We start from the raw sequence: 12832 nt of genomic DNA, 5'->3' as shown, positions 1-12832 counted from the left end.
TTCACACTTCTAAGGTACATTGTCTACTGTTTTCATGTGTAGCTGCCCCCTTAATGGTAGATTCCCATCAAGGACAAAACAGCTTGTGGTTGTAACAAATTAACAGATTAAAACATCCTTGGGTCCCCAACAGCCACCTCAAATTACTTTGCAAGGGAAGCAATGCTAACAAAAACCCCACTTCATAGAAGTTTCTAGAATATATTCCATGTATTCAAATTAACAGAAAAGACYGTTACAGAAATCTATTTACAAATGCAGATGAGGGAAATTGTGAACAAATTTCTGTAATTCAGCAAAAGCCAGCAAAGAAAATCTGGTAAYTCTTCTAACATTATTTATTTATTTATTTTGCTCATAAACATAAACCTGGAGGTGCAATCTATACAGCCTTCATTAATTTTCACTTACCTGGGTCAACTAAAGCTTTATTAAATATTTCTTTAAGTTTTCTACTCTTCACATTCCTGCCTTGGGCCAGATTTCGATACATCTCGTAGCCAATGATCATCACCCCTCCCTCGTCCTGCCAGTGCTGCAGCATGTAGCTCCTCTCCTGAGGCCTTTTCACAGTTGCCAGCTCATAGACCTTCCAAAGGGGAAAAAATTGCTTTATTTCTTCTTAAAATACTCAATATTGGTGTAACTTTTAATAGCTCTGATGTATTAATGCAAATAGATGTTTCACATGGTTAAAGTACATTCCTTAGCCTTTATTCTGTATTCCCAATTAAGGAAATCATTATTTCATGAAGAACTTATTTTTTAACCCTTTTACCTCTAGTCTTTCCTCATCTTCTAAACCTTCTTGCCATTTTTCAAACTCATTCAACCAGTTCAAGGCAGTGTTGAGTGGACACACGACCAGAGCTGTCCGAAAATCCAGTTTGTCACATAGCAAGACTGTATGGAGAAAACTTACTACCTGCAAGAGAAAAACCAGGCAGAACACCAAATAAACACCATGAAAGAAAGATAAGTCTGTTCAATTATGTAATTAAATTACCAACAACAGCCTTGTTTAAATGTGTTTTTCTTGTTTGAACTCACTGGTTAAAATTTCATTTAGAAGTTTTTGGAGTTCAGACATTCCTTACTCTGTGTTACAGGGCTGCACACATCCTTTATATACTGAGATATACTTTGGAAGGATTTAATAAATAGAGAACCTTGCCTTTACATTTCACTAATCATTTTGCATAAATTAAAAACTTCTATCAAGTCATTTTTAAGCTTTCTCCCAACACTCATCGCAAACATAAAACAAATTTACATTTGMGTTTCCTAAGTGAACTGCGGTCTTAAAGCAGTTTTTCACTTTTTTTTTCAAGGTATTTCAAGKTAAATTCTCTCAGAATAACTCTGAAAGAGGTGATGGCAATGTTTTCCAAGGATTCACCCTGCAGCCATGGCTGTATGCTGCACATGACAACAYCTCCTGGAGGCCTGGGGAAACCCAAAATCTCTTGGTGTCACTCAGTGCTTCTGCTGGGCTGCCTGTTTTGAGCAGCAGCAAACAAAGGCAGGACTAGAGGACAATAAGTGATCCCATGGCAGTTCCAGCTCTCACCACTGGAAATGGTGAAACCTGCCCTCTAATCCATGTAACTGTGCGACAGAGGAATGTTCTTTCTGCATAAAATCTTGGTACCTGGCAATTCTGATTTAATAYACTATTCAGAGGAATTTCAAACTGCATAAATGTGCTTGGAGTGCTGGGCAACAACCTGGTTTTAAAACTAAAGGAGTCACTGGTGGTTCTGTGGTAAGATAGAACTACCCAGGAAGACTCATGACCAAAGTCCTCTGTCCCGGCCAGCAAGTCCCAATTGCCTGATTTCCCTGATCTCTTCTGACATCCTGCCCTGCAGTTTGCAAACTCTGCTGAAACTCATGGCTGGATCAGCTCTTTTAAGAGCTGAACAACAAATGGCATCACAGAGCACAGCAGAGTGACAGGCAAATGGACACATGTGGGAAAAAAACAACTACCTCAGCTTCAAACACCAGCCTTCAAAATGGTTTGTATTGACATGCTTGCAACTGTGGCTTTGATTATGAAGGTTCCAAGCAAAATGACTGTCATTAACACATCTGGATCACTATAAACATACCTTCTGCTGTGAAGTATTTATCAAACTAAATAAAGCCTAAGTGTACAAAGTCCCCTGCACATCAGCTCTGCAAAGCACTGCAAATCTCCAGGAAAAGGTGTAATTAACTCCTGAGGAACCACACCACCGACCTTGGAATCAAGTGTATAAAAATATACCCTTCAAAGGTGATTTTCAAAGTGTTCCAWAGAACTGCAGACTGTCAAAATGCTGTGTCTGTCACCCCCATTTCTATAAAAAAGGCCTATTTTTATACATACTGCAGCTGGAGTTAAAACCTGCTGTGCATGGCTGCACTTTGGTTCACCTGAGCTGTGAACACAGTGAGTGACCTCGGTCCCCCTGAGCATCCTCAGCTCTGTGTCACTCAAAAAAAMCCCACAAACCCACCAGCATCTGACTTAGGACACGAATTCTGGCATTAAAAAATAAAAAAACCAAAACCTAACAAACGTGTATTTTATCAGCAGCAAATAAATTTTAAAAACACTCAAGAAAATAAACAATTTAAGGTAGAAAATGAATGAGGAACACAGAAAAAACACAACCAGATTAAGATTATTACATTGTCTTAGAAACAGGTTCCTGGAGCCTGTCTCCTACCAGTTCTATTTATTTTCTTGTTCTGAGTTGGAASGGATCTACAGAGGAGTTTGAAATAAATTTCATTTCTTACCTGTAACGTTTTTCCCAGGCCCATACAATGAGCAAGAATGCAGCCAGAGCCAGGAGATGTCTTGGTTTTTTTAACAGATTCACAACAGCAATCCCACATGAACTGAACACCTGAAGGAAATATTGAAAGTTTCCTGATTAAACATTCATTTTAATAAAGTTCACCTGATAAGAGACAGCTGGGATCACTAAGGTCATGATAACTGGTAGGAAAGCAATTGTCAGGATAATTATTRATTGATTTCTGTCCAGTCAGTTGTATGTGGGATGATCTTTGTCTTGAACTTGATTATATTCCCAGTTTCCCTGAAGATGTGGCAACTGGGTTGGAAAATATTACTGTGAAGATGCAGATTGACTGATCTTGGGGACAGGCAGTAAAGAATGCACATTCTGGTATCTGCCTGTCAAGAAGTTTTTATTATCCTAATTCAGTCTCCATAAGGTGCTGTGCCCCTGGAGAGAAAAATTTGGGKTTTTTTTCTTTAAACTCTTTCCTTACCATCTACTTGGTGTGGTTTCAGTCTGGTCACTATACTCCTGTGAACCTGCACTAATGGTTCTTTGGTTTCTTCATCTTCATCTAAAACCAGCTTGGTTGTAATGGGACATTTCAGAGGTGAAGCATCTTCGATCTCTATCACCTACAAACAGAGACAGGGCATATGGGGAATTTCCTCAATTTTTTCTCTCAATACTCTCATGTGAATAACACCCAACATTTGAGATATATCAGATTTAGCAGAATTGGAAGTCATAATCGATTTAGTAAGGAGAATTCTTTACTGCATCACAACTCACTTTGGCACTGAAAGGAAGCAGTAGGGAACWGAAACAGCTTTCTAAAGATCACAGCATCAAATAAAACTCACCAAGGTCAACCTGCAGCAAACTGCAGATAAAACTTTTGGCTTGCAAGATTGCATGTAAGTAGCTTTCARAAATTACTTATCAAATTCCATTAAGGTAGAAATTTATCATCTTTAACATCACCAGGAATTCAAGTTCACAGAATTTAACAAAGAAACCAGCCCATACCTCTCTCAATTTCTCTCTCTCACGTTCTCTCTCTGCTATACGTTTTCTTCTTTCTTCTTCTTCTTTAAGTGCATTTTGTGTTTCTGTTCGAAGCTTATCATCTTTGATAATTTTCCTAATTTTCTTCCTGCCTTTTCCAGGAGATTTTGAGTCATCATTGTCCTCATTCTCAGAATTACTCTATTAGAAATTAAATGAAATACAMGTTAGCAAGAAAATTAGAGCACAGACAATCAAATCCTTCTTTCTTAGATGAGCTCCTAGAAATTCTTATACACACTGGTGAAATTTAGCTAATAAGAAAAAAGATACCTTTCTTAAAAGTCTGACAAAAGGGTGCCACCTTAACTATATTCTGAGGTATTAAAGACAAGTCCAGCTGTGCAAAGGCAGTTCTGAAGGCACTGTCATAATTTGATAGTAGCTAATGATTATTAATAAAGCACTTTTTTTCTCTTATAGTGGTGCTAGATCAGATCAGGCCTTACCTACACCACACAGGAAAAGGAATCCCTACACTACTCAAGCCTTCATCTACAAATTGCCTCATCTACATTTAGGTTAAAAATTCCATTTACTTCAGTGTCATGCATTTTTATTAAGAGCTAGATAGGAAACGTTTCAGTTAAACATGTTTTACCTTCACAATGCTGCCATTTTACAAATTTTACCCTGAATTAACATTGAGAAAAATTGTAATTTTTTACTGGACTTTGTGCAGAGCTGTTTGAGACACCCTGAGCAGTTGGCAGAAGAGACAGGAACTCCAAAACATGATACAGCACCTTATTCTCATTTTCACTGGACGAATCCTCTTGAACCTTTATCCGCCTTCGTTTCTTTTTCTGTTTGTAACTGCGCAGGTTTTCTTCTGCCTCAGCTTTCTTGGAAGATCTATTAAAACCAAAAAGGCAATATTACTGATTAACCATAATAATCCACTGTCTCACTGAAAAACAATGTTWAAAGAGTACTAAATCATTAATGAAACATGCACTCCTTTTGTGCACTGAGGGGTGACTTCCAAATTCCTTCCTGCCCCTCAGCCCACTGGACACACATAGCAATGAGAAAACCCTACAGAATCTCAGAAATATAAAGCATTAATTTTATACTGAAATCCACCAGCTGACAGTGTTGTATMTGGCATAAAAATGTCCATTTTTTGTTGATCTTTTTTTTGTACTGGCTCATCAAATTGTTTTGTATTCCCTAGCATGGTACAAATTAAAAWTTCCCACATTTGCTGCAAAATTTATGTTCCGCAATTCCTACAGACAAATATCATCAAGGGTTTTAAGAAATGCTTCAAAGTGCTTAGCTTTTACCACCTCCCTGCCAAAACTGCACTATTAAAAACCACAATAAACACAGGGTAAGAATAGCTCAGCTTTATTCATACCTTGTCTTCGGACGCTGGTCATCCTCAGACTCACTGACCTCTTCACTCACTGCAGACTCGTTGAACTCRGAGTCATTGGAGTCATCACTGCTCACTTGAAAAAGAACCCATCATTTCATGGTGAGGAAYGCTGCAAAGTCAGCAGCTCCTCACTGCACAACCAACTGCTTCAGAGCAACAAGCACTGTCAAGGTTCATTTCAGACAACGTGGGACCCATTAAACTCATTYGTAAGAAGTAAGAGGGATAAAAGGGGCAAAGAGAAGAGAAGCTTAATATTTAAGCACAAGCTGAGTCCTGGTGGATGGCTCATTGTACAACAAGCCCTGAGGTCTTTATGCATGAACATCTACGTGTATTTTACAAGCAAATGAGAGAGAGAATKATATGATGGTGAACAGAGGGGAACAGTATGGAACCTCAGAAGACAAAAGGTGATTTTTACTTAAACAGGAGCTTTTGTTTCAAATGCTTCAGATGTCATTTTATAACCGTACTTCAAGAAAAGGGCCCTTATTTAYGAACAACATATAAAATTACATTGCTGCATTTATGGCTTGGCATTTCTTCAGGTAATGCAAGCTCAAAACTGCCTCAAAAGGCAATTAAAAATAGACCTAAACCAGCAGCATTAGGCAATACTTTCCTAACCACTTTGAGGAGCTATCACTCATTTTTAGGTAATTAAGACACCAGCATGACATTTAACACCTTTAATTTCAGCTTGACCTTGAACACAGTGGAAAGTTTAATTKTTTTATGAATGACCAGGCTTAAAACATGGGTTGTTCCACATCCATGGGGAAAGGTACTATTAATAACATAGGGCTAAAAAGGGCWAACTGAAATCAAATACATTGTTCTGTCCGAGGGTAGTCAACCTCAAAGGCTTACAGTAAAGCTGCCTCTTATTTGCTCATTAATTCAAATATAATGCACAGATATTTCTCCTAAAAGAAATGTWGTAGGTAGAGTTTTAATTCCATAAGGGAGGAAAAACATGAATACGCAAATAGATAAAAATGAGTTTTCATGGAGGAAAATGCTAACCAGATCACATTGCATCTTTTATTCTGTGGGAGACCACAAAAGCGGGCTGGCATGAGTGCCAGGGATCAGGSATGCCCAGTGCACCTTTCTGACTAGGGAATAACCACAGGTTCTTTGTTCCAGCCTGCAACAATAAAGTCAGCCCCCCCAGGCCAGGTTCATTTCACAGTGCCATCTGCTGCTCAGCTCCAGCCTSCTCCACCGAAATTCCAGCGTGGAGACATTCCTCAGGCACTACTGTCAGTCCAAGAGAGGAATTTCACAAAGCACAACACTGATTTTCCCTGATTTAGACATCCTGGGCTTGCCTCTGCTRTTTAAGATGGATTTTCTAAAACTCCACAAGAAGAACACAACTCGGAGGATACAGTAAGTGGAGAGAGCTGCACTYGTACTTGGCATTTCAAATAAAACTGTTTATCAAACAAAGACCGGGGAATTCTACATTTCATACCCAAGGAAGTTTATACAGATTCAAAAGTTTATACAGATTACAAATTCTAAAATCACAAAGTTGAGATCTCCATTCTGATAAACTTTGGACTTACCTTATAGAAATACTTTTTATGACAAAAAAAAAAAGATGGATTATGTACCTTTCCTCCTATTTCTGCGCTTCCCCACTTCTTTTTTGTCTTTTCGTTTCACCACCTTTTTTTCTTCACCAGATTCCCCATCACTCACGCTGAGCTTGTGCCTCAGCAGTCTGTGTCTGTATCTGGGCTTCTTTGATGCTTCTTCTTCCTCTGAATCTGACTCAGAATTCCCTTCTTCCTTCTCAGACTTMTTGTCTTCTTTCTCATTCTCTCCTGTCACATAGAAGAGTCAGTACCACATACATTCAGTCACTTTCTTTTTTTTACATAAAGTAGGCAAGAATTAAACTCTGAGYTCATTTAGGCTAAATCCTGTGCTTTTCCAAGGAATTACAAGCAACAACATACCAGTTTCCTCAAATGTGAAGTATTTCACACTGCCTGAATGCTTGGAATACYTGGGTCAGTCAAATCTCTCCTGTGCACTTGCAGGACTTACTGTTCTGCATAGATTATCCCTCACAAACCCCTAGGACTTCTTCATTGGTTACAAAAATCAGACTAAAACAAAAAAAACAAACCTACAGAAGGCTCAGAGAAATGATAATCCTCACGACCTTTAACAGCTTTTAACACGAATTCTTAGCCTYGACTCCTACTCCAGAAAATGCAGAGAGCTGTGGTCTGGCTACTCTTCTTGTTTAATAAAAACTACGTATCAACATCAGTAATATTTTTTGCTGAAAACTTTTAACATTTTCCCAAGTGACCCTTGAAATCATGCCAAGTGCCACAGGATGGCATTTTCCCAGATGCTTTTTGGTGCTTACCATCATCTCCTGTGTTTTCAGTTTGCTTTGCAGGTTTCTTTTTTCTTTCCACCGGTTGCTCATCTGAAGTCGTATCCTCATCAGAGGAAAGATTGGCTTTGATTTCTTCTAAAAGCATTTTCTTGGCAATTCTTTGAAGTAAAACAGAAAACAGTATTTATTCCATTGTTCAAGTAAATCTATGAATGACAAGTGTAATCCTACACCATTCAGAACTTCAAAAAAAGGGCTGAAAGCTGAACAAAAAAAAAGACACAYGATGAAAAGTCATTGTGGCAAGACGGGATCTATCAGTAAAAATCTCACATTAAATGTAATGTGTTGACTTGCTTTTAGAAAGCAGGTTTGTATAAAGCTTCTTTAAAAGAGAAGTTTCCTGCTTTACAGCAAGACTGGAAATGGTTATAAAATGTACAGACGAAGATTTCATTTAATTCATGGTCTATCTGGATAACTACAAACATTTACAACTCTAGCAAAAACTCCTGTGTATATACCCAAAAAGTCTGACCAACACTACAGGACCTGAATTTCAGATAAAAATAATGATTTTATTTCCTGCTCCACAAACTGTCCACTCAGCTTCCCACAATTTCACTGCAGAACAAGAAAGATTCCAGCTAATGCACAACTGACTATGGAAATTATTTTTTTTACATTGCACTTGCAACATAAAAATCTTGTCTGAGTCTATCCAAGGCAGAATATAAAATGATAYTGTCAAAAGCACAGGAAAATAGTGGACTTATCAGAGTACTTGTACTTCCAGGGAAAAAAAAAAATAAACCAGGCCTTCCTCATATAAATACCAGAAATACTGTTGTTTCCATTCCAAGGTCATCCGTTTCAAATGAAATATGTGTTTTCTAGGTCAAAGCTCATCTGTCTTGTCTTTTGGGAGAATTAGTGTACATTGTGTGTCTATAGTTCAGGATGGGAAAGCTTTCACACCACTCAAAGCACCAGCCCCAAACCCATGGAACTGAACCACAACTGAGGCTTCACTCGGGAATGGCAGAGGAACAGAAAACTTGCAAGCAAAGCTTSTTATCCTACAGGAAATTAGGTTGTTACTTTTATGGAGCACTATAAAACAGGCTTTTAACAATCAGTATTTCATTTTCCAGCCTGCAACGTGTTCCTAAAATAAAAGAYCTTTACAAAGGGAATTTTCCCAAGGTATCTTTCCTATCACTCCACACAGTATTTACTAATTTTTGAGCAATAGKGTATTTCTCAAAAACATTCCCACACTAATTTATATTCAGTTACTATTAAAAGATGGAAGCAAAATAGTTTAATAAAYATTTCAGATTGGTCACTGAGTCAGACCATCCATCAGCATCCAAAACATGCCCTCCCCCTCTCTCTTGAGAAACGGTYCGTGAAGAAAAAAACAGAAAAAGCTGATTAAAACTTTACCATCGAGTACCCTTGGAGAACTTTAATTCCACATCTATTGAGAGATCACAGCATGAACCCAAAGAAAACTTACTAAAGTCCACAGATAAGYAACATCCTCTTCCAAATGCTTTTTGCATTAGGTCCTCCCAGAGGATATTTGGAAAAGGGACTTAGGGTTTGRTTGGTTGTTGTTGTTTTTTAAAGCCCAGCACATCACGTGTAACAGCAACAGAAACAAACAGCTCTTCATGTAAGAAATTCAGACTATATTTCTTCCATCTCTTAATGGTCAGAACTTTTTCTTCATAATGAAACTGCTTGGAATGTCACAGGCTGGCTTCCCTTTAACAGCTTTTAACAYGAATTCTTAGCCTTGACTCCTACTCCAGAAAATGAGAGAGCCGTGGTCTGGCTACTCTTCTTGTTTAATAAAAACCCAAAGTTTTGGAAGAGAAAAAAAGCTAAAAGACCTGAAAAAAAAATTGAAATTGAATCCTCAATGTCCTGCCTTTGACTTATTCTGGCAAGTGCATTAGCAAAGTTAACACAGCTTGTGGATGGCAATACTTACCTCTATACAAGTCACCTTTAAAAGGCTGACTTTGGTTCTTAGCAAAACAAGACATTAATTTTAATCTGTTTTTTTTTAATGAAGTTATTTTTTTAAGGGGAATAGAAAACAGCAAATGTATCTAACACCTAAAAAGACCATGCAAAAAATCTACCGTCCCTATTAATCAACAGATGTAGAACCAACAGYCAAATTGGGTAAACTGGTTAGTTTCTACTTATTTCTAATAATATTAAGAAGTTATTGCYATGACAGAAAATTAGTCCTATTATTTATCCAGGATAAAGACTCAACCACTTGCAACCAAACTGACATAGGGATGTTTGTTAGTGAGAAAAGCTGCATTTCTCCAATCAATTTATTGGTATGAATTTGGGCAAAAAATGTGAGACATTATTAAGATGTTCAGGATTTAAAAGAYTGCCTTTATAAATTAACTACATATCTGATAGGACTGGTAAGTGCAAGCAATATTAGACCCACAGAGATTAAGCCTTGTAAATGAAGGTGACAAATGACTGATGTAACAAATGGTTTACACAAATTAGAATAAATTGAATACTGGACTCTGGAAGCTGTTTTTAAATTAAACCACAACAGATGTTGACCAGGGCAACACATCATATTTCTATTTGAAGATAAAACCCATTTCAAGTGACCACCTTTCTAAGCTAAGAAACTTCACAAGGTAGCTTTTAGTATTTTAGTATTTGCATTAATAGCAGCTAGAAAAATAAGCTATGACAGTGTGAAAACTCCCTCYCTCACATTGTTCCAGAGAAAACCATGTAAATCAAAATGGACTGCAATATTTACTCAAGTCAAGGACACACAAGATTCTTGGCCGTTCAGATGTAACCGTTGAGCATCATCAATGGATTTAATTAGAGACACACAGCCTCCAGCCAAGGATTTCAGGTAGTAAAAAATTAAATAAAACATAAAATTTTTTAATCCCTGCATTTCACTCATTCCTGCACTGATCTGCTGTGACCTTGAGCATGTCATGTTGCCCCACTTCATCTAATCTAAACTTATCGTGGCACTTGTATRAAGGGCACTCTCCCAACACATATTTATACACTGCCCTACAGAATAGGGCTGGAACCTCAACCAGGACACAAAACAAACTCTACAATAAAATAATAGCACATATACACAATTTTATATCAATTGGGATTTAAAGATATTTCCTCTTTATAGGAACAACACCAGCAGAATACATTTMTAAATAAGGAATTGATTACTATGGATTTTTAAGTCATGCTAAAAGAAAAGAGYTTTCACCAGAGACAGGCAAACTGGAAGTTACCCAGGGGTTGCTTAGTTACAGTGTAGGACTACTTTAAATGCTCCTTCAGACATTGCAGCAGAACTGGAATAGTGAGTGCAGCCTCTCATGATGTGGAGCTAAGCCCACATGGTAATTTGCACCATTCTTGTTCATGGATTGTACAGTGCCAATACAATGGACTCTTTGAGAGATGGTTAAAAACCTTGGTGAGACAATGGTACCACTCKAAAAATCATTTTTCTTAAAAAGTTATGACTTTAAATTTTAGCTCATTGTTGTGATGTATTATGACCAATTAGATTACATCAACTCACACTCGGTGTTCATAAATACCTACTAATTATATGTAGAAATAAGGTTGCCCAAAATAAGCCCTTGGGTGGGGAAGATATTGGAATGGGGCCAATAAAAGCCACCRAAATTCCAACTAGAGCACTACTGGCTTAAATGGGCCTTCAGCATACTACTAGAAAATTCAGAACCCTTTAAAATATATTTTAAGAAATTAGTATCTGRATGAAATATCATACATGTCTTAAAAAATGAGTGCCAAACACTTGCTCCAAATACTGTGCTGTCTTTGTTGGAAGGGCTGATTTTCAGGCTGTCAGAGTTGTATTAAATTAAATGCTTGGACAAGAAAAACGTTTTACAAAAATTTATTGTAACCATCAAATACTYAAAGGCATTCTGCATTTAATACACTATTAACTTCTTAATAAACAGAACTACTGCAAACATATCAAACAGTACCATTTAAAAGATCAGAAGGACCGATAATAGTTACACAACAGAAGATGAAAGCATACAGCACTGTATGGCATAGTATGACCCACTTGGATATTGCATTTTGGCAAAGATGATTTCAAGACTATTAATATTCATGTCATGCACATCCCCAGGTATGCAAATAACAGAAAATCTAAACTAGAGACTTGCAAACAGGAGAGTTCCCACACTACAAACACCCAGCAGGTACTAGATACCCTCTTTGGCCTGGAAGAAAATAGGCAACTTCTCAGAATCAGTAGGTAAACTATTTAAACACTTGGCGTTGAGTAAACAGAAAAACAAGTATTTTAACTTTTCRAAATTTGTTCCATCTTTTTACAGTTTATCTCTCTGATTTTGGAGCCAAGTACAACACATGAAGGTAAAGTCAGACTGCRTTAGCAGTTAACATGTCTGAAGGTTGACAACACTGTTTATTGACAAAATACCTTCCCATCTCATAAACAGATGTTCAAAAGATCCCCTAAATAAAAACTTAACAAAAAGGCAGCTTAAAAACAAAGTACAGAAACTGACTTTTAAAGCCCAGATTTGYATTAYGGTTTGTTATCAATCAGGTTYRTTCATTTCCCRATACAGMTCTTAAAACTAATGACTGAGTTCTGTCAGAAACATTTGTGCAGTAAACACTGAACTTCTGACAAAAGTCTTCTGACAAAAGTCTGGTTTAGATTTCAACCAGAAACTCACAATAACAGAAAGAAGAAAAAAAATAAGGAAAAAATTAAAACAGGACTGAAATTAAAACAGAATTTTAAAARGTCTTATTACCAAAGTTTACATGTTCTGCTTATGACCCTGTGCTGTCAAGTCCCTAAAAAGCATCTTTCTTTAAAGAGTTGAATTACTGGGTTAAATTTGATGACTGAAAACACACAAGAACTAAATTCAGCAGCAGCATTTTGATGCTAAACTGAGGTCCGTAAAGGATATAAAACAGTGTTTTTCAAATTTACTTCAGCCACATATCAAAACATACAACTCTGTGAAACAAGGATTCCATATTCTAAACTAGTAAGGCTCAGAAGCAGAAAAAGACTCCACCAGCAACTGGTCCCACACATGCTATATGGCCAAAACAAAAAAAATCAGTTTCTGAAATACTTAAAAATTTGTTGAACAGCTC

The 12832-nt window shown here is 37.2% G+C and overlaps 1 protein-coding gene across 1 annotated transcript in view; it reads right to left on the bottom strand.

Annotated features, from left to right (window-relative positions):
- Positions 1–12832, bottom strand: part of ATRX (ATRX chromatin remodeler) — a 67247-nt gene that overhangs the window by 24548 nt on the left and 29867 nt on the right. The window contains exons 11-19 of the mRNA XM_057370133.1: positions 7646–7776; positions 6876–7088; positions 5230–5323; positions 4613–4721; positions 3828–4007; positions 3292–3433; positions 2791–2900; positions 779–925; positions 412–589 (exon numbers count right to left, since the gene is read on the bottom strand). Coding sequence (XP_057226116.1) covers positions 412–589; positions 779–925; positions 2791–2900; positions 3292–3433; positions 3828–4007; positions 4613–4721; positions 5230–5323; positions 6876–7088; positions 7646–7776 — 1304 coding nt within the window. The remainder of the gene's footprint in view (positions 1–411; positions 590–778; positions 926–2790; positions 2901–3291; positions 3434–3827; positions 4008–4612; positions 4722–5229; positions 5324–6875; positions 7089–7645; positions 7777–12832) is intronic.

The sequence above is a fragment of the Malurus melanocephalus genome, unplaced genomic scaffold (assembly GCF_030028575.1).
Source record: "Malurus melanocephalus ecotype Western Australia unplaced genomic scaffold, MMel_1.1 scaffold_120, whole genome shotgun sequence".
In the NCBI taxonomy this organism is placed as follows: Eukaryota; Metazoa; Chordata; class Aves; order Passeriformes; family Maluridae; genus Malurus; species Malurus melanocephalus.
Note: the sequence above shows the minus strand (reverse complement) of the source record. Positions and strands in the feature narration are given on the sequence as shown.